The sequence below is a fragment of the Mauremys reevesii genome, linkage group 2 (genome assembly GCF_016161935.1).
Source record: "Mauremys reevesii isolate NIE-2019 linkage group 2, ASM1616193v1, whole genome shotgun sequence".
Taxonomy (NCBI): domain Eukaryota; kingdom Metazoa; phylum Chordata; order Testudines; family Geoemydidae; genus Mauremys; species Mauremys reevesii.
This window is the reverse complement of record NC_052624.1, coordinates 228,514,302-228,535,921: the sequence shown is the minus strand read 5'-3', so window position 1 is coordinate 228,535,921 and position 21,620 is coordinate 228,514,302. Positions and strand designations below refer to the sequence as shown.

The 21,620-nt window shown below is 41.6% G+C and overlaps 1 protein-coding gene across 1 annotated transcript in view; it reads left to right on the top strand.

Moving 5' to 3' along the window:
* The first annotated feature begins 8,553 nt into the window (after positions 1 to 8,553).
* The window catches only part of ARFGEF1 (ADP ribosylation factor guanine nucleotide exchange factor 1), a 171,072-nt gene continuing 158,005 nt past the window's right edge, over positions 8,554 to 21,620 (top strand). The window contains exon 1 of the mRNA XM_039524399.1: positions 8,554 to 9,236. Coding sequence (XP_039380333.1) covers positions 9,113 to 9,236 — 124 coding nt within the window. The 5' untranslated portion in view covers positions 8,554 to 9,112. The remainder of the gene's footprint in view (positions 9,237 to 21,620) is intronic.

The window sequence follows — 21,620 nt, the reverse complement described above, 5'->3', positions numbered from 1 at the left end:
AAATATTCTTACTTTATAACTCATATAAGGATATTAAAAACTTGGCACAGTCATGTACCATTTTAAACCTGCCTTACAAAAGTGTTTTGAAAATTAACTAGCTAATGGGCCAGATTCATCCCTACAAGGCACAGCAGGAGGTTATCTAGGGGAAGATGCAAAGCAGAGGCATTCATCCCCAAAGAAGGTGGTAGCAGTACAATTACTGTCTTCTCTCAGGGGCTCCAGACAGGAGTCTATCAGCTGGGGTTTCCTAAGAGATGCAGTGCATCTTCTACTCCTGGGGGAATACTACTCCACTGCACACACGCAGAATTCATGTCCCCTGCAAAAATTTGTCTCCAAGTTTAAGGGTGCAGGGTCACCCCTGCAGCACCTCCTGCTGGTCTCAGGGAATTAGCTTGATTTCCATCCCAAAGCACCCTCTGCAGGCCAGTGATCCACTACCACTTCCCCCCCCCCCCATGTCCCTCCCTGGACTCCAGTGCCCTGTTAGCTGGGGTGCTGCCCCCTGGCAGTGACCCCTTTCTCTCAGTTTTAGGGTCTCCCTTCCCCAGGAAACTCCCACCCAATATTCCCATCTCACCTCAGTATAAGGCTACTGCCAGTCATCATCTAGCCCCTGCGCCAGATTGCAGCATCAGCCTACTCATCACTGGCAAGGTTGGGTTTGGACCTGCTGCCTTGGCCTACCCCCAGGCTGCCCTCTGCAACCTCCAGTACCTATTGGCCTTATGCTAGGCCACAGCCTGGGGCTTCCCAGGCTGGAGCTCCCCAGTCCTGCTCCATTCAGGTACCCTGTCTCTAGCTCCCTGCAGCCAGGCCCTTCTCCCTTTACAGGCAGAGAGAGACTGCCTGGGCCTCTGGCTCACATCCTTCTTTAGGGGCCAGCTGGGCCTGACTGGGGCTAGGCCACAGCTGAGCCTACCTTCCCTAATCAGCCCAGGCTTCTTGCCCCAGCCACAGCCCTCTCCTGGGCTGTTTTCCACCCCGAAGGGCAGGAGTGGGTAACCACCCCGCTACACCACAGAAAATACATTCTGCTGATGGATCACATAGACTGGTATTCAGAAACATGTGCCTGACTGAATGGGAGAAAGAAGCCAGGGTCTGCTTGAGGGGGATCCCCAACTCCCTAACAATGCCTCCCCCCCAAAAAAACTGTCCATACTTCTCCTACCCAGACCCAACAACCCTCCAGGTTCACTCCCAGGCTCCTTCCCATCAATTTCTTCCCACTCCCTCAGCTCTTCCATTACCTCTGACTCTCCCAAGCCTTTGCACTGTTTCTGAGGTGTGCAGGAAATACGTTTCTGTATTACAGTTTAAATGAATTACTCAAAGTTCTGTGTTACTATGCCTAATAAGGAATCTATTTGTCAAAAAACATTTCCTGAATTTTTTGTTATTGCCTGTATTGTTACAGACATACTTGCTGACAGGTATTTTGAAATAAATTACCAAAATATCTGAAACTGGTGTGATTATATTGTGTTATTTGGACAAATAAAATATGCAGAATTTTAAAATATTGTTCACAGAATTTTTAACATTTTGGCACAGAATATAGGAGTATATTACTTACTTGAATCCTGCATGTAAGTACAATGTAATTGAATCCACCTGCTAGTAGGACTCATATAAGCAATTAGCTCTGATCAGGATACTAGAGAGGCTGAATCTTTTCGTAGAGGCAACAATGGTCTGAGATAGGAAAAATTCTACAAATAGCCAAGCTTGTGGAAAAAGTTTATGTTGAAGTTTATATTGAGTTGTTATTATTTGAGTTACCAAAAAAGCCAAACCCAAGACAGGGGGTAAGTTTTCAGTGTGTGTATACTCTGTTCATAGAAAAGTGGGAACTTTACTTACTGACATCTTTGTCTTTCTTCTACTCTCTTTCAAAACACTTTTTATGAACCCAGATTCATACTCTGTATGGTTGGCCAGAAGGAAGCCAAAAATTGGAGGAAACTTGTCAATCAAAAATTCAGTTGAAGAAGTTAAAAACATTATGTCACCACACTGTGGCCCCTGGCCCTATCTTGTGCTTGGGACACCAAAAAGTTATACCTACTTTACACTTCTCAGATCAGTATGTTGAATAAAAGGGAAATAAATTGCAGCTTTATTTTCCCCTTATTATTTAAAGAACTGTTAACTGTAATTCATTTAAAAGTAATAAAAAACCCAAAAAACTCTCTGAGGGGTGGAAGGCCCAGTTTCCAAAGACTTTTAGTGTTTTTCCTTTAACTAGAATGTTGATCTAAAACACCAACTGGGTGATGCTCTGGAAATCAATGAATTGAGCTGAAGTTGCTCTAACCTGAAGACAGAAACTAGAGATTCAAAATATAACAAACCTAACAAAAAAAAGTGTATTGGATTTATATTGAAGTTGGAATGAAACACAGCTGGAATACAGTATAAGTTTTTTTTGCTGTCTTCCCCCCACAGTCTCAGCAACAACTCTAGAGGCCAAATTTTCAAAAACTGGCCAGTTAAATTACACCTGTGACATTTGCACACACATCCTTTGTGTATGGAAATACACATTTACACATGCAAAATGGATAACTGCATGCACATGTGCCATTTGAATGCAGTTACCTTTTTTTCTTCATAATCTATAATGGAAACCATCTATCTTGAAAGACGATGGTGTAAGCGTCAAAGCAGTCCAGTTACTATGTGTCATGCTGCAGCATTGCAAGTGGCTAAAAAGTCCAATTTGCAACCAAAAACTGTCCTTGCCAAAAGTGCCAGAGACACAAGGCACGGGGTCTGAGGATAAAGCCAGTGCACTACTAGTATGTCAGGTCTTCTGCAATTTTCTCTTCACTCTCCGCTTTCTGCTCTGGTTGAATGTCTCATTGCAACATCAGAAAGTATCATACTTCTAAGAATATATACCACAGTGGCTTTGCCAACATCATCAGTACACATGACCCAACACTTTCCTCCATTTCTGAAGAGAAGAACTTGTTCTATCAGCAAGTCAACAGCATCATCAATAAGACACCACTAGACAAGCGACTCTATCCATTGGGAGCCTTAAACACAAGAGTTGGCTCAGATCATGAGACATGGCCACTATGCATTGGCCACAACGGAGGGGGAAAAAAGAACAACACTGGGCAAAGACTATTGGAGCTCTGCACTCACTGAAGACTGTTCATTACCAACATCTACTTCCAAGGAAGTCACCACTGGAAAGTCTCATGGAGACAACCCAGATCTGGAAACTGGCACCAACTAGATTTAATTGTCACATGTAGAAAACAACTACTGAATATTCTCCATACTGACAGTTTTCAGAGTGCAGACTGTGACATAGACCATGTGCTTGTATGCTGCAAAATAAGGCTTTCACTACAGAAATGTCATTGTACCAAACAAGGCTGTTGCCCACACATTAACATTGACAACACAAAAGACCAAGGAAGGTGTCTCAGAGTATAATAATTTCATGAAAATAATATACAGTCTGTTTCTGCCAAATGGACTGAACAAATCAATAGAAAACTCTCTTTTCTAAATACCACTTTGTATGCCATCCATTTATGGCTTTGCTAAGGAGATTTGTGCTGAGGTGATTTCTGCAAAACAAACAGTAAGGCATCTGCAGGACTTCTTAGTCCTGCCACTTGGTCACCATTGTTAGGTTTGAAAAGCCAAAGCCACTTTGACATATGCAATGTATGAAACCGTGACTGGCATACGGAATATCAATATTGGTTTAGTATGAGAAAGGCTTTTCAGTGAACACAGAGTCAGAAAAGAGTGTAATTAACAAACTCCACAAAATACTTTTATGGGGCACTGTCAAGGTTCCTTCCCCACTCTGAACTCTAGGGTACAGATGTGGGGACCTGAATGAGAAACTCTAAGCTTAACTACCACCTTAGATCTGGTTTTGCTGCCACCACCCACATTATTTATGAGTCATTTGGGAAACTCTGTCTACCTCCCCATCCAGAATATCTCCCTCCCAAGTACTATAACCCTTCCCAGGGTAGCCTTGAGAGACTCCTCCACCAAGTTCCTGGTGAACACCGATCCAAACCCTTAGATCTTAAAACAAGGAGAAATTAACCATTCCCCCTCCTTTCCCCCCACCAATTCCTGGTGAGTCCAGATCCAACCCCCTTGGATCTTAAAACAAGGAAAAATCAATCAGGTTCTTAAAAAGGCAGCTTTTAATAAAGAAAGGTAAAAATCATCTTTGTAAATCATCAGGATGGAAAATAACTTTACAGTGTAATCAGACTCAAAGAGCCCAGAGGAACCCCCTCTAGCCTTAGGTTCAAAGTTACAGCAAACAGAGGTAAACCCTCTAGCAAAAGGAACATTTACAAGTTGAGGAAACAAAGATAAAACTAACACACCTTGCCTGGCTGTTACTTACAAGTTTGAAATATGAGACACTTGTGCAGAAAGATTTGGAGAGCATAGATTGATGTCCAGTCCCTCATAGACCCAAGAGCGAACAACCCCCAAAACAAAGAGCACACATACAAAAGCCTTCCCCCTACCAAGATCTTGTCCCCTTATTGGTCCTTTGGGTCAGGTGTCAGCCAGTTTATCTGAGCTTCTTAACCCTTTACAGGTAAAAGGATTTTGGTGTCTCTGGCCAGGAGGGATTTTATAGTATTGTACACAGGAGGGCTGTTACCCTTCCCTTTATAGTTATGACAGGCACTGTGCTGCTGGAGTTACAATCCTTTGGGTGAGATGAAAACCCAGTCTTAACTGTATGAGGTCATTAAATATCCCCTGGTGCCTTCTGGAACAGTAAGGGTGTTAACAATTTTAATTATCTTGCTCACTCTCCAATATATTAAATCACATTCCACTTGCCTATATTTCTCTTGCACCTTCAATTAGATACAGTATTTTCATTTGTTTCCTGCCCTGGATTGTAATGTAATGTTTCTGTATGCTATTGAAACAGCTGCATGGTCTGTCCCAAAGTTAGATACATTTCAGTTGTGAGTGACATCTCTATGTACCTCCTACTTGCCCTAGGGGACTGTTATTGGGGTTAAACCAGGTCTACACTACAAACTGTTGCTGGGATACCCATGGCAGTTATAGGTGTGATTTGTGACTGATGTAGCTGTGCCAGCAAAAGCCCCTAGTATAGACATAGCCCTGGTCTACACTATGGGGTTAGGTTGAATTTAGCTGTGTTAGGTCGATTTTAAAATGAATGCGTCCACACAACCAACCCCGTTCCATCGACTTAAAGGGCTCTTAAAATCGACTTCTGTACTCCTCGCCAGCAAGGGAAGTAGCGCTAAAATCCACCTTGCTGGGTCAAATTTGGGTTAGTGCAGACGCAAATCGATGGTACTGGTCTCCGGGAGCTATCCCAGAGTGCTCCATTGTGACTGCTCTGGACAGCACTTTGAACGCCGATGCACTAGCCAGGTACACAGGAAAAGCCCCAGGAACTTTCATTTAATGTTTGGTCAGCGTGGGAAATTTAGCAGGTGTCCATGCAGTCCCCCCAGAATCATAGAGCGTAGAATGTTTCTATGCTCCCCCTATCATCTCTGTCCCTGAGGTTATTGCAGATTAGAAGGCGAAAAAAACGCACTCGCAATGGCATATTTTCCAAGATCATGTAGTCCTCCCACACTGATAGGGCACAGCTTAATTCATGGAGACATTCAGAGGCCAGGAAAGAATTAAGTGAGCGCGAAAAGCAGAGGCAGGACGCAATGCTGAGGCTAATGGGGGAGCAAACGGACATGATGAAGCATCTGTTGGAGCTGCAGGAAAGCCAACAAGAGCGCAGACCCCCGCTGCATCCACTGTATAACCGTCTAGCCTCCTCCTCATGTTTCATAGCCTCCTCACCCAGATGCCCAAGAACGCGGCGGGGGGGAGGGAAGGGGAAAGGCTCCAGGCACCCAGCCACTCCAATCTAGAGGATTGCCCAAGCAACAGAAGACTGTAATTCAAACAGTTTGATTTTTAGTATGGCTACAATAAGCAATGTGGCCTTGTCCTTCCCTCCTCCCCCACCCCACCCGGGCTACCTTGTCCGTTATCTCATTTTTTTTAATTAATAAAGAAAGAATGCATGGTTTCAAAACAAGTTACTTTATTTCAAAGGAGGGCGGGTGGTTGGATTACAGGGAATAAAATCAACAAAGGGGGCGGGTTTGCATCAAGGAGAAACACACACAACTGCCACACCGAAGTTTAGCCAGTCATGAAACTGGTTTTCAAAGCCTCCCTGATGCGCAGTGCTCCTTGCTGTGCTCTTCTAATCACTCTTGTGTCTGGCTGCTCAAAATTGGATGCCAGGCAATTTGCCTCAACCTCCCACCCTGCCATAAATGTCTCCCCCTTACTCTCACAGATATTATAGAGCACACAGCAAACAGCAATAACAATGGGAATGTTGGTTGCGCTGAGGTCTAACCTAGTCAGCAAACAGAACCAGCGAGCTTTTAAATGTCCAAAGGCACATTCTACCACCATTCTGCACTTGCTCAGCCTATAGTTGAACTGCTCCTTACTACTGTCCAGGCTTCATGAGCCATGGGAGCAAGGGGTAGGCTGGGGTAGGTGTGACTGCGTGGTGCTGCTGGCTGGAAGAGCAGCCTGAGGCAGAAGCCTCCAGCTGGCATGATATTCCAGGCAAGACTGAATCTCCATGAGACAAAACTTAAAGAAGAGAATGACCTGGAGTCTCTGGCTCTCATTTGGTGCTCTAAGTAAGAGGAGGATAGCCACATCTGCCCAGGCGCCCCTGATCAACCTCACCGAGGTCTGCCAGGAGCACCCAGGAGACATATGACAGTTATCAGTCCTATTGCACCGTCTGCCGCAAAGGCAATGAGCTGCTACTGTGTAGCAATGCAGTACCACGTCTGCCAGCAGCACCCAGGATATGTATGGTGACGGTGAGCTGAGCGGGCTCCATGCTTGCTGTGGTATGGCATCTGCACGGGTAACCCAGGAAAAAAGGTGTGAAACGATTGTCTGCTGTTGCTTTCACGGAGGGAGGGACGCCTTACGACATGTACCCCAAACCACCCGTGACAATGTTTTTGCCCTATCAGGCATTGGGAGCTTAACCCAGAATTCCAATGGGCAGTGAAGACTGCGGGTACTGTGGGATAGCTACCCACAGTGCACCGTTCTGTAAGTCAATGCTAGCCACAATAGTGAGGACGCACTGTGCTGACTTAATGCGCTTAGTGTGTACGCAATCGACTGTATAAAACTGGTTTCTAAAAATCGACTTCTATAAAATCAACCTAATTACGTAGTGTAGACATACCCATAGTTATACAGTATATACAGTTATAAAGCAAAGTGTGCTTTTTCCAGTATATCTTATTTTGCTCGGGGGGGGAGAATAAATTATGCCAGCAAAAGTTCAGTTTTGTTGGTATAAGCTACATCCACACTATGAGCTCTTTGCTGGAATTATATACTAATGACAGCAAAATTCTCCTAGTGTAGACCTGGACTTAGTTAGGGTCAAATCCTACCATTAGATACATTTGTACTAATTCTAAGTGCAAAATTTGGGACTTACTGTTATTTATTGTTATCTACCATTTGTTGAGAGCTGTTAGTCTATAAGGTGCCAGAGGACTCTTTGCTGCTTTTTCAGATCCAGACTAACACGGCTACCCCTCTGATACTTGACTTTATGCTTGGTTCTCTACAGAATATGAAGAAAATACCGTCCTTACCCCAGGGGAATAAAGTCTAAGAAGATAAACACAGACAACAATTAAAACACAAAAACACCATTTAATCATGTAGTGGAGGTGCAAAAAATTACAGCAGCATTTTTTAGTTTAGACTTTATTTTTCCTATGTCACTTTATGCTAAAGAGAGGAGAGGTGTTAACATTGATGGCCCTTGTGAAATAACGTATTTAAAATGGGACTTTAAGGGGGTAGGGTAATCGTGGTATTAATGGCAAAGAAAAAGCAACTGTTCTGAAAGACTGAATGTTTGTAAAATGCTTTGAGGTCTTTGGACAAAAACACTCACAACACTTTAGAAGTGCACAGTAATACTATTTAGTATTAACAAGAAAAACTCCTGGTGGTCCTCCTCAGTCCTCATTAGTATCATGCACAATTTGCAATTATATAAACACACTTCCTACCCCTGCTCTTGTGAGTTACATCTCAGATCAAAGTGAAGGGCTGAGAGGCTGGGCCAGTATGAACGCAGAAGATACATCTCATTGACATAAATACCTCTATCATTAGAGGGCCTGCCCGAGAGAGTCCCGACTTCCTCCTGCTGGGGAGAGCCGGGCAAGCAGGTCTGCCCCAAAGAGTTTTATCCCCTAAGCAGGGAGAGACCTGGGGCAGTCTCCCTGAAGGGATCTCTTGCTGTGGCCAGGGTGAAACTTGTGGGGGTGGGGAGCAGCTCTGTCCGAGGGAGTGTCTCCCCGGAAGAGGGTGGTGGTAGGGGGCAGAGCAGCCTGAGGGAGTCTCTCCCCAGTGACGGGTAGCGCTGCCTAAGGCTCGCTCGCTCGCTGGGCGCCCGGAGGGGGGCGGTGCTGCCGCTCCCTTTGCTGAAGTAGCTCCCAGGTGGCAGCGCCTCGCTCTCCCCAGCCCGTCCCCCGCCCTCTGCACCTGTAGCGCGCAGCGCACCCACAGGGCGGGCAGGAGGCGAGTCCCTGCTGAGCCTCCGTAGCGCCGCGGCTCTGCCTGCCCGCTCCCTCCCTCCGCCTTCCTGCCGGGTTGGGGCATCGCGCCGCCGCTTCCTCCTCCTCCGCAGCCCTTCGGCCGCGGCCCTGACGTCGTTTCCTTCCAACATGGCGAGCGCAGGTTGTTGCCGCCGCCGCCGCTAATGGAGGCTGGTGCGGGCGGGCGACTCCGGGGCTGAGAGCGCCGCGGTCAGAGCTTCCTGCCGAGGGGCTGCAGCGCCCTGACCGGCCCGCCCCGTCCCGTCCCGTCCCGGGGGCCTCGCTCACGGCGCGGTGACCTGCTCCGCTCCCCCCTCTCTGCCCCCAGCGGCCGGGCGGCCACAGTCCCGGACTCGCAGCCGCCCGAGTGCCCCCCTTGCCCGGTCCCCGCTGCCTCCCCCCGGCGGGAGCGGCCGGTCCCCCCGATCGCTCCCATGTATGAAGGCAAGAAGACGAAGAACATGTTCCTGACCCGGGCCCTGGAGAAGATCCTGGCCGACAAGGAGGTGAAGAAGGCGCATCACTCCCAGCTGCGCAAAGCCTGTGAGGTGGCCCTAGGTGAGAGCCGGGGAGGGAGCGGGGGTTGGGGCAGGCGGTGCCCCTGGGCTGACCCCGCTGCCCTCAGGCCCCCCTTTCCCTAAGCCGGGTGATGGAGGAGACAAGGCGGCGGTGGGGGCCGTTCGTTGATCTGGGGGTGCACAGGCGTTGGGGAGCGGAGGGGGCTGATGGAGTGATTGGAGGGGGAGAAGGAGGGTTAGTGGGGGCTGGTGATCGAAAGGCAGCATCAGAGAGGCCTTTGTGATCAAGCAGAAGATGTGGCCGGGCTGGTGTTTGTGTAGCTGGGGATGGGAAGAAAAGAGGTGGGGGGGGGGGGAACCAAAGGCTTTTGGTTATTACACTGCAAGCAACTACTGGTGTGTTTGGATCTCGGAGAGAGAGAGGTTGCCGAGTTGCCCCTTGTTGACAGCGAGGGGAAGGGATGCAGTCAGTTGCCTGGCGGGGTATCTCCGCCCCACACGCCCAGGATGAATAGGCAGAGAAGAAGGTGTGTGTGTGTGTGTGTGTGTGTGTGCTGAGCTGACCTGGAAGAACAAGGCCGCCGGGGAGGGAGCAGGTGACAGGCAGCGATACAGGGGGAGGGAAGAGAAAGAAAAGGGGATGATGGAAAACCAGAGACAATGACACTCAGGCCATGTCTAAAATTGATGTCTGTCCTTGAATTAGGAAGCTATTCTGTAGGGAGGAAGAATGAGGGTGGAGGAGATTCAGTCGATAGCTGTCTAAAAGGAACCTCTGTAGTGTGTGTATGGAGAGAAAAATAGCTGCTAGGAAAGGGGATTTCTTTCATGTATTGCAGAGTTAATGCAACCACAGTGAAGGGGGAGACATTATGGAGATGTTCATGTTGCTCTAGATGAGCGAGTTTTAGTTGTCTGACAGCTGAGCGTACAGTGGAGATGTTTATGTTGTGCAGTATTAGATGTGTGACACAGCTGACTGTATAGGGTTTAAGTGAGGAGATATTGAGAAGAAAAAAAGGTTGGATGTATGTACCATGCATTTTGGCTTAAACTTCATGGTGTAATGAGCACAGGCCAAGGTACTGATCTCTGGACTGAGAAATGACTGCACATTCATAAAAAATCAATATATCATTTAATTGGAAGAAAATCTACCTTTGATTTGTTTGGATGTATTCTTTTTATCCTTAAATTGGCAATATTGTTGTTGAAGTGATTTTATCTTATGAATTTTTGGTAATATGTTTATTTTAAGTAGATTCATTTAAAAGGACATAATTAACCTGAAATTTACTTTAAAAAATCAATTATAAGTAGTTTCATGTACTATACCGGCTCATGAGTCTTTTTGCTACTTTTTGTCACCTTTAAAATCACATTTTTCTTTTTAAAAATAAAATATGTCTCCTTTGTTTGTGATATACCCTGACCAACAGAGGAAATTGGATGTAGTGAAATTGGCTATTCACAAAGTGCTGTCAAACACAAATAGTAAACAAATTGAAGAAAGTATTTCATCTCTAATCTTTGTTATAGTTTAAAAAAAAAAAAAGACAAAAGTGGGATAATGTCCATTTGATTTACAACACAGATGACGCATTTACTCTTTATTTACAACTTAAATAAATTAAATTAACTAAATATAAAACATGCAGTTTAAAAAACTGAGTTTATATCCAGACTATCTTATGTGGAATTAATTAGAGAGTAGGAAACCTCATGAAATTACACTTTATTTCAGAAACTGAATTATTTATTTGTATCCTTGGAGCATCCAGATTCTACTACCAGGATGTTGGTCTCATTGTGTTAGGTGCTATAAAAATATAAACAGTTTTTGCCCTAAATATCTTGCAGTCTAATATCCTGATCATGCGAACTGATCTGTGCTGGCAGATCTGTACTCACAATGAACCCCATTGATTACTGTGTCAGTGCTGAGCTTTACTGAAACCTTCAACTGTGGATCTAATTCCAAGATTGGCATCTAAATAGGGACAAGACATGACACATGGGTGTGAAGACAGCAGAGGATGGGAGAGTGAGATAGATAAGGGCAATACAAGATTGTATATATTCTCTAATATATAAAATATGAAGACTTCATGGATCTTTTGAATAGGATAATCGAACAAATGATATTAATAAATTAGTGTTTTTACTGTAAAAATGTTTAGACTGATGGAATAAGAACCTTAATGGGTGATTGTTTGGGGACTCAACATTTTTATGGCCCCATCTTCTAATTATAACAGTGATATTTAGCTCTTGAATAGCAGTTTCCATCCACAGATATTTAAATGCTTTACAAAGGAAGGGAAATATAATTTTCCCCATTTCACAGATGGGATGCTGAGGCATGGGGTGTGGGTGAGACATCTCACTCCATCAGTGGCAGAGCTAGGAATGTGGTTGATTCCTGGAAATGTTCTGATTCCTAATCTATTCCCCTATCAGCTCGGTCTGCCTCTCCATATTATTATAGAAGTCTTTTAATTGTAATTATGTAAATCTCGGTTTTTACTTCTTGCTTATAAAACCAAAAATATTACTATCTTGGATTTTTGGATGTTGAGTGCTAAAACCAATGGTTAAGGAAACTTTAGTGAGGCCTTACATAATGATTTAAAGCTACTGCAGGTGATCTGCTGAGGAGTTGATTTTGTTTTTCTTAGTTAAATAGGATTTAGCTTTTACCTAATGTCATTAAAATACGTTGTATATATTTAAATTAGCTAAAATATCGGTGTCAGTCTGAATAGTTAATCTACAAAGATCTGGTTAAATTATTTCATGAATTTTTTAAAAAGCTTTTTCATTACTATTTTGGGATCTTCCGAAGCATAGCAGTGCCAATGATATGATAATAGGATATTACCTACTGACAGTAGATTAGAAGAATACTGTAATTAAAATCAGTTGTGACTCTGATCCAAATATTAGTTCTGCCTGGGTCCTTGTTTTGGTGGATATGTTGTGGTTAATACAAATCTGCATATTAAACGGAAGCAAAAAAATATTTTAGCCAAGGAGTTTTTGGACCCACCTTTTGGAGAAAGCCTTTAATAACAACAACAAATATATGTGTGCCATGGAACCAAAGGAACCTGGACAGAGAATACTTTTTGGTCTCTTTATGTTTTCTGTTTAACTGTGCTCTGTGTTAAAAATATCAAATGCTTAGATGCCTTAGAAATATATAACATATACAATACTGATATAATATGAAGGTCCCTACTCAGCTGTTTACATTTACTGCTCAATCACAGTGAATAACTAAAGGCATAAGGAAGGGGTGGGGGGGACACTGTGAATCTTAACAGTAAGATAATAGACTCTATCTGTAAAGAGTTTGAAGTGCACAAAATAGCCAGCTGCTGTTTACACTGTTTTCTTCATACAGGTACACGTGGCCACCATTAGACAAGCCTCTCTGCTTTTTTCAGTAATTTATTTTTTTTGTATTGTTCAAATTGTCAGGTTGGTGGGGTCCAATATTTGGTCTACTTAATGTTCCTTATATTAGTTCTGGCTGTAAGTTTTACATCTTTGTTTCTAAAAACAAATTTTCTGTGTTCCTTTTGTTCTGTTTTTCTAAAATCATGCGGTCGATGTCAGGAGCCCACCATGTATAAATAACAAGTTAAAAAAACAAAAAACTTCTAGCGTACTCATGTACTAAGCAAACAAATTAGTAAGGAAACATTTTGAGATTTCAAGGGGTTATTGTGAACAACAGGAAGTTAAAACTTTTAAAATAGGAATATTGTCACTCCTTACTTTTAATCCCTACATATTGCTTGGCATTCTTTACTATTACACTTTTCTTAGAATCTTAGTCTCTAGTGTGTTTTTTTGCTTTAAAGCATGAATGAAGGAAACTATTTTCTGGAGTATTAACTATGATTGAGTTTTCTTTCTTCCAACCAGGAGTGAAGATGAGGTTCTTTTAGTGTAAACATCTTCATTTACTGGTTATTAAAATGTAAATTGAACCTCTTTTCGTGCACACAAAATGATTTGAATTATAGCTATGTTTTCTTCAGGTTTTTTAATCCAGCAGAATTAAGTCTGGTGTTTACATTCCATCTTACTTTTTTTTTCTTTTCTTTCTTTCCCCATTAAAGCTTTTTACCTGGATTTTGGTCTAGTCTGCCAAGTTGTGTGGGGTTTCATACAGAACACTGTCAATTACGTCTTGACATCCCCCCCCCCCTCTTTATTTTACATTCCATTGTTTGTAATGCTTCTAAGAAGCCTGAACATTTCATATATTCTTTCCCACACTCCTTTACTATTTCTCGTGGAACACAGATGACAAAAGAACTGTACATTGTTTACTTATTTGTGCACCAATATCGTTTAAAATGTTAGTAGGAATGTGTTCATCTTTTGAATTGTCTGTTAATTTACTGCCTAATGCAGACATTAGAATTAGATCTCCCATTATTCTTAGTGAGGAGCGGGCAAATGATTGCTACCGTTTTGTGGTTGTAATTTCCAGTTTTTCAACTATATTGCCAGATTATTACATTGTTAAGGTAAATTGAAATGTGTGCCTAATCTACTTAGGTATCCTTACATTGTTTTTTCAGTTGGATGTTAACAGGATTTTAACTTTTTAATTGAAATAAAATATTTAGTATTAAACTTTTTTTTTTGAGTTAGTGTGTGAACCTGAATAGCTGGAGAGAGAGTTCACAGAAATAAGATTCCTTATTCTAACTACAAATTAGAATTACCTCTAGCCATATTCCCTACAACCATCTTAAATCTGTAAACTCCAGATAAACAGTATAGAATTAAACAAAACAAGAACTACTCATCTGCTTGAAGTTCCATGCTCTGCTGAACTGGTGCCACTGAAAACCCTGCCTGGAATTTAATCCACAAAAATCCATGCTGTTGTCTGGGTTGGTAAGGCCTCCATTTATGACCCCACTGGGTGAGGTGTGACATGGCTGTGGAACTTCCTACAGGGAGGTCTGTTCAACCTTTGTACCATGTCACATGCACACACTGTGTGACCGTTTAGTATAGATACCACATCATGCAATTGTTTGCAGTGATAAATATCAGCATAGAATTACGATTTGAGTGTAATTCTCTGAAAATGACAAAAAGCTAGAGTAAACCTACCTCTCGGTAGACTTGACTCACCTTCACCTTAATCTGTGAATGTAGAGCTGAGCTCCGTGGGTCTCTTCTGCTCTCCTTTCTCTCCTCTTCATTGTAGAACTCTTTCACACAGTCACTTTCTAGAGTGGGGGTTATAATTGGATACATGTGTAGTATTAGGTGTAATGGTCAATACAGAAACCAAAGACCATGTCATGAATATGTAGAGCATTTAATAAGTCTGCTTCAAAGCTAGTGCAGTTAAATTAAATCTCTAAATTATATCATGTGCCTTTTCTCAAATACATTCTCTTGCAAAGTTGTTAGTTATTTTTCCTGTGTACACTGGCAGGCTTCTTATCTTAAATGACACCTTGTACCTTGTTACTAAATGTAGTGGTTAATTTTTAGATACCGAGGCCAGGTTTTTAGAGTGCCTATATGCTTGATCGGAAAGATACAATACTTAGCAGAATTACTATCTTTTCTGTTGTACTCTTGTGTTGCTATGAAAAGAATAATAAACTTTGCAGTTACATTATCCCAATAGCTTCTTCTGATTCAGAGTTCTTTTTAAAATATATTAATGCTAGTTTATTAAAATGGGTTAGTCTCTTCTGTTTTTTATATTGTTTCTTATGTCTCAGATAGCACGAAGCAACAAAATCTCATTGGTTAATATTGTCACTGTCTTCCCCCTCAACATTTATTGTTGTAATATTCTTCCAGTTGAGATGTCAAGTAAGGAGCTTGCTATATTCATGTTGTTGCTAGGAGGGCCATTGTGTAATTATGACTTCTCTTCCCCTTTTGCTAAGACCGAAGACTTATCGGTAACACTGAGACTTCACTGGCTCAGTAAAGTATCTTCCAGGTTTGCTACCACATCTGAGACTTGATGTAGTGCTACCAGTTGGCCAGATTTACAGAACTGAGGAAAACAAGTGTAGTTAGAAAACAGGGCTCCATAATCTTGAACTTCGTATTCAGTAATTTTTTGACTGTTTGGAATGATAACACTGACCAATGCTAATCCTTAGAAGGGAAAAAGGGGTACTAATTCCTTTTGCTCTAGAGTTACTTAAGGGCTGTGAATCTCTGATCAGCCAGTGTCTTGTATTAGGTTTATTTTTTTATAATAAGTTAGTGTCGATCAAATGTGGGTAGGGAAGAATTTAATGGATAAGACATGTCAAATCCTTTGCTGTCCTGGTAAAATGAAAAGCCAGTGGAAACTTTCACCCTATTTGTTTTTCAACTGGAACTCTAATTACAATAAAATACATCATACTTACTGTCTCTGTCACCAACAGAAATTCGTACAATAAAACATATTACCCCACCCACCTTGTCTAATATCCTGTATTGACACGGCTATAACAACACACTGTATATAATAAAATATATCCTCAATTTAAGATATAACAGTATCTCTAAGCCTTCTTAATCTTGACTTTCAATACATTCTAAATCTAATTTTAAATTTCTTTGTCTTAAACCATCTTTGTAACACAGAAAGTTCAACTTTTGAAGCTAATGCTGTATAATAAACTGCGGTAGGGCTAATTGGAATGTTTAAACTTAAATGATAAAGTTGTCTTATGACTACACTGCATCTATTTCTAACAATGAATCATCTTTTACATTTTCTTTTTCCCAGTCAAATAGTAATCTTCTTTTCTGTGTTTCCTACCAGCACATTTTCCCTCATCTTACTACTTCATTCCTTTCTCTTCTGTCTTTCTCCCCCTATTTGCTCTTATCTTTACTCCTTTTGTTCTTCAGTCTCTCTACTTCCTCTACCTCCTCTGCATTTGCATTTTTTAGAATTATAGTGGCACTGATTCTGGGTATGTTTTTATTTTATGGGGATATTCCAAATTGGAATATTTTAAAAACTCTGCTCTCTCTCTGACTGGTGAAATCAGATATCTGATGAGCCAGGTTTTCCTGGAGTCTTTCAGAAAAAAAACTGCTCTGGAGGTAATACTGTAACAGCACTTGATTTAAAAATGACTGGCTTACTGCTCAGTGGCCAATGAAAATTGACAAACAGGAGTGGTAAATTGTAGTTTCAGATAGCCTATGTGTGGACTTTGTGTTTTGGAGGTAGAATTTTTGTTGTTTGATATGTCTTTTTTGTGTTGTTCGTGAGGGTTGTCTAGCTGGGCTGTAGGATCTTGAACAGGTCAGGGAGAGACTGGTCTGTTTGTGTATCAGTTTGGGCCATTTGACTGGGACTCTTTGATCAGCTTCAGTGTTTGAAGTCTTTGAATAGTTAATCGCTCCTTGTTAATGGAAGTGTGGAGATGAGCAGCAAGGTTCGGTATATACCAGTTGCCAGGAAAAATCCTGAAGAGGCAAATGGGGAGTTTCAGAAGGAGTTTACAAGAGGGCATGTCAGAGGCTCTTTTTCTAGGTGGTGTTTTATGTTTGATACCATGGTGACTAGCTATGGATTGGTATCTGAGACCTGTAATGGATGTTCCATGTTTACTTTCCTGCCTGAAGCCAGAATAAACTTCCATTATATGAAGTGAAAGTTGGTGACCTGAAAGAAAAGATTCTTGAATTGGAAGGATAAGTACAGACACTATGGAACCTCAGGGAGGCTGAGGAGTTCTTGAACAGCCAGATTCAGGAAACATCATTATTGCAGATTCAAGGACAAAAGTAACTGGCCACCAAGAAACCGGAAAAGAGGCATTTGAAGAGGAAGCCTGGCAATTTATAACCACCAGAGGCAAGAGGATGAGGGGGCATTCTACACAGTTGGAGACAGATGAGAGTTGTCAGTCTCTGACTATCTGAGAGGAGAGGACCAGGAGGAATTATACAAGGCTAAAATTTTCCCTTTGTTACCATGTTGTCAGCATGCAAACTACAGAATACATCTCTGAATAGCTAACTGCTCAAATGCAACAGAAAGGTATACAGGACACACTTGTGGAAGGCTGCTCAGCCCAAACCATAAGAAAATCAAGCATGCCCACAAAAAGCTCCAGCCATCTGAGTAAGACGTACAATATTTTGATGGGGAATTTTATACTAAGAATGTAAATAACATTCTGAAAGGGACAGGTGGACAACAGAATGGCGTTCTTTCTTCCTGGGGCCAAACCATGAGTCTTGGTACTTGATACTCTTGATACTAAGACTTGATTGCTTCTTAAATCAGTGGGCAAGGATCCACTGGTGATAATGCATGTCAGTGCTAATAATGCTGCTTCATGGGATGTCTCGCAGATTATAGATAAGTTGTGGAATCTCCGTCACTGGAGATTTTTAAGAGCAGGTTAGGTAAACACCTGTCAGGGACATTCAAGATAATATTCAGTACTGTCTTGAGTGCACGGGGCTGGACTAGAAGACCTCTCAAGGTCCCTTCTGTGACTTCAGAGAACTCAAAAAGGTGCTGTAGTAGAAAATCAGTTGGACATTCTTCTCTGAAGTCCTGTCCTGTCCTGTCCGGCGAGTGAAGAAGGCAGAAGATTCTAGAAGTGAAGCACTGGCTAGGCAAGTGGTATAATGAAGCGGGTTTTGTGGAGTGTTGGTCCACCTTCTATGGGGAAGTAGGTGGCCTCCATCTTGGTAGAAGGAGAATGGATCCCCTAGAGAGCAGGCTGGACTTCAGCTAATAAGAAAAAGAGAAGGTGAAAAGAGGAAGCAAGCGAGTACTTGTTTAGCCCATCTAAGATGTTGAGAAAAAAGTTAATCGAGACACCAAAGGACACAAAGAAAATAAATTCTTTAATTGTCTATACACCAATGCCAGGAGCTTGAGTAATAAAGATTAACTGGCTCATTTGTGAGCCTAAAGTCGAGCTAGTTCCTGGGGGCAAGATTCACATGATTGAAATGTTGAATAGATTATAAGCATTGGGTGGGTTTTTTTTATTTTTTTTTTAGGAAGGAACAAGTGGGCAAAAGGGAAGGGGATAGGTGCTTACATACTATAGTGAACAGCATGGTATAAGAACCAATATAGCATAGGAATGGGAGCCCTCTGTCAAAAATGGCATTACCACTTTTAGTCACTGACAGCTTAGAACATTGATCCATTCAAGATCATTTGCTTCCAAAAGATAAAGCACAAGGTTAGGTACAAGGTGGTGTCTGCTACAGACACCAAATCACATTAGAGAACAGGATGACCATCTCCTTAAGCACCTAGCTACAACGTGCAAGGGGAAAAAAGCTGTGTTACCATGGGAACTTCAGTCTGAGTGATGTATACTGGAAGTCTCATGCTGCCAGTACTAAGTTGTCATTGCAACTTCTAAAAATTATAGAAGATGATTTCATAACTCAGTGTTGCATCCAATATGTGGTAATTCTATATTAGAAATCATCTAGATGGATGATGAGGAGTTGATCACATACTAAAAATTAGTGGTAGATTAGATACAAGTGATCGTGACATGGTTCTGTTTGCACATAATACATTTTGATAAAGTCCAAAACAATTATATATATCCATCTGCTTGAAAGGGGCTAGTTTCACAATGCTGAAAACAATTATAAGCCAAATCAGTTGTGAGAGAGAATTAAACAGAACAATGTGAATAACTGGGAATAATTGTTTAAGAGCACTTTACTAGAGTACAAAACAAACAAAACATATTTAACAAATAGAAGGGGGAAGTTTATAGTAATGAATATAAATCGAAAGCTAGGAATTATAGAAAATTGATGAGGGAAGCAAAAGGACATAAGGCGAACTCTATGGCTAGCAGAGATAAGAACAATAAAAAGTTTTTAAATTGTATTAGGAACAGAAGGAAACCTAACTGGTATTAGTCCATTACTAGAGGGAAATGGTAGCCATCGATAATGATGCAAAAGAGACTGAAGTGCTCAATAAGTGTTCTGTATTTGGGACAAAGCCAAGTGATGTAGTCATGGCATGTGGTGATAGAATACTTTTCATTCCAACTAAGGAGGATACCCTGCAGCTGCTAAAGCTAGACATTTTAAAATCAGTGGGTTCAGGTGGCTTATATCCAATAATTTTTAAAAGTGCTGGTCAAGGAGTGCTCTGCACTATTTAATGTTGATATTTTTTTTTTTAAATAACTCTTGTAACACTAGGGAAGTTCCAGAGAACTGGAAGAAAGCTAATGTTTTATCAGCATTTAAGAAGAATAACTAGGTAATTGTAGGCCTGTCAGCCTCACTCAGTCCTGAGCAAAATAATGGAATAGCTGGAACGGAACTCACTAAAGGGAAGTAATATAATTGATGCCAGTCAGCATGGGTTTATGAAAAATAAATTTTGTCAAACTAACTTGATATTTCTCTTTTTTTTTTTTTTAAAGATCTATAAGTTTGGTTGATTAAAATAAGTGGTGATGTAATGAACTTCTGGAAGGTATTTGACTCAGTACCACATGACATTTTAATTAAGAAACTAGAACGATACAAAATCAACATGCCACTTATTAAGTGGATGAAAAACTGTCTAACTAATCTCAAAATGTAGTTGTTAATGGGAAATCATCAAGTGGGTGTGTTTCTAGTGGGGTCCTTCAGGCATCAGTTCTTGGCCCTGCACTATTTAATGTTTATATAAGTGACATGGAAGAAAACAAAACTCATTACTGATAAATTTAGCAGATGACATGCAAACAGAGCTGACCCTAGGTGTTTTGCAGCTCACGGCAGAAAATATTTTTGGCACTCCCCAAGCAGCTGAGCAGAAAAAAAATGAAGGAAAAAAGGCCAAGCATAGTGGCTTGGGGGTGAGGGCAACGGTGAGAAGGGGAAGAGCAGCTAAGCACCTGCCAGCTCCCTGCTCCAGATGTTGATGCCTAGGGCAACAGCCAACCCTCTTTCCCCCACCCTGCCCAAAAAAAAATTAGCCAAGTGTCTGCCCATTCCTTCCCCTAGAAGTTGACGCCCAGGGTGACTTCCCAGGTTTCCGGCCCTGCACACGGATTGGGGGTGGGGTAAATAATGAAGAGGACAGTCACTGATACAGCACGATCGCTTGGTAACTTAAGCACAGATAATCAGTGTTTGTTTTAGTATGGTCATATGTAAAGTTATCTGTCCAGAATAAAGACTATAGGCCATATACATACATGATGGAGGATTCTATCTTGGAAAGCAGTGATTCTGAAAAGGAGTTTAAGATCATGGTGTATATAATCAGCTGGACATGAGCCCCCAGTGTGATTCTGGCCAAAGGGGCCAAGGCAATCCTTGGATGCATAACTAGGGGAATATTGAGTAGGAAAAGACACATCATATAACATCTATTTGGTATTGGTGTGACCGATAATGGGATATTATGTCCACAGTTGAAGAAGGATGTTGATTAATTGGAGGGGGTTCAGAGAAGAGCCATGCAAATAATGAAAGGTTTGGGCAACATGCCCTATAATGAAAGACCCAATGAGCTCAATCTGTTTAGTCTATCAAAACAAAGATTAAGGGTTGATTTGATCACAGTGAATAAGTACAATACTCTACATGGAGAATAGAAATTTGATAATAGAGAACTCTTCACTGTATCAGACAAAGGGATAACAGGATCCAAAGTCTGGAAGTTGAAGCAAACAAATTCAAACTAGAACTATGCATACTTTTTTCAGTGAGGATAATTAGCCACTGAAACAATTTACTCCAGAGTTGTGGTGGCTTTTCCATTTGTGTAAACTTTTTTAAATCAAGATAGGATGTTTTCTAAAAGACAAACTCTAGTTCAAACAGGAATTAATTCGGGGACGTGCTATGGCCTGTATCATGCAGGAAGTCAGACTAGATAATCACTTCTGCTTTTATAACCTATTAATCTGTGAAAAATATTCACTGCTGTTGTGGAACAATTTTTTTTTCCTTGAGGGAGGAAACAATGTATCTTTATGGCAGCTTCAGTATGTGTAGTGCGGGGAGGTTTTACTATTTTAAAAATACAAGTAAAGTTTTACTGTACTGTATCAAGCATGTGGCTTCATTGCACAAGTGAATGGAGTACTCCTAGAATACTCAAGGAGCTGACTGAGGTGATATCTGAGCCATTAGCGATTATCTTCGAAAAGTCATGGAAGATGGGTAAGATTCCAGAAGACTGGAAAAGGGGCAAATATAGTGCTCATCTATAAAAAGAGAAATAAGGACTACCCAGGGAATTACAGACCAGTCTGCTTAATGTCTGTACCCAAAAGACAATGGAGCAAATAATTAAGCAATCAATTTTGCAAACATCTAGAAGATGCAACAGTCAGCGTGGATTTGTCTCAAACAAATTGTGTCAAACCAACCTGATAGCTTTCTTTGTCAGGGTAACAAGCCTTGTGAA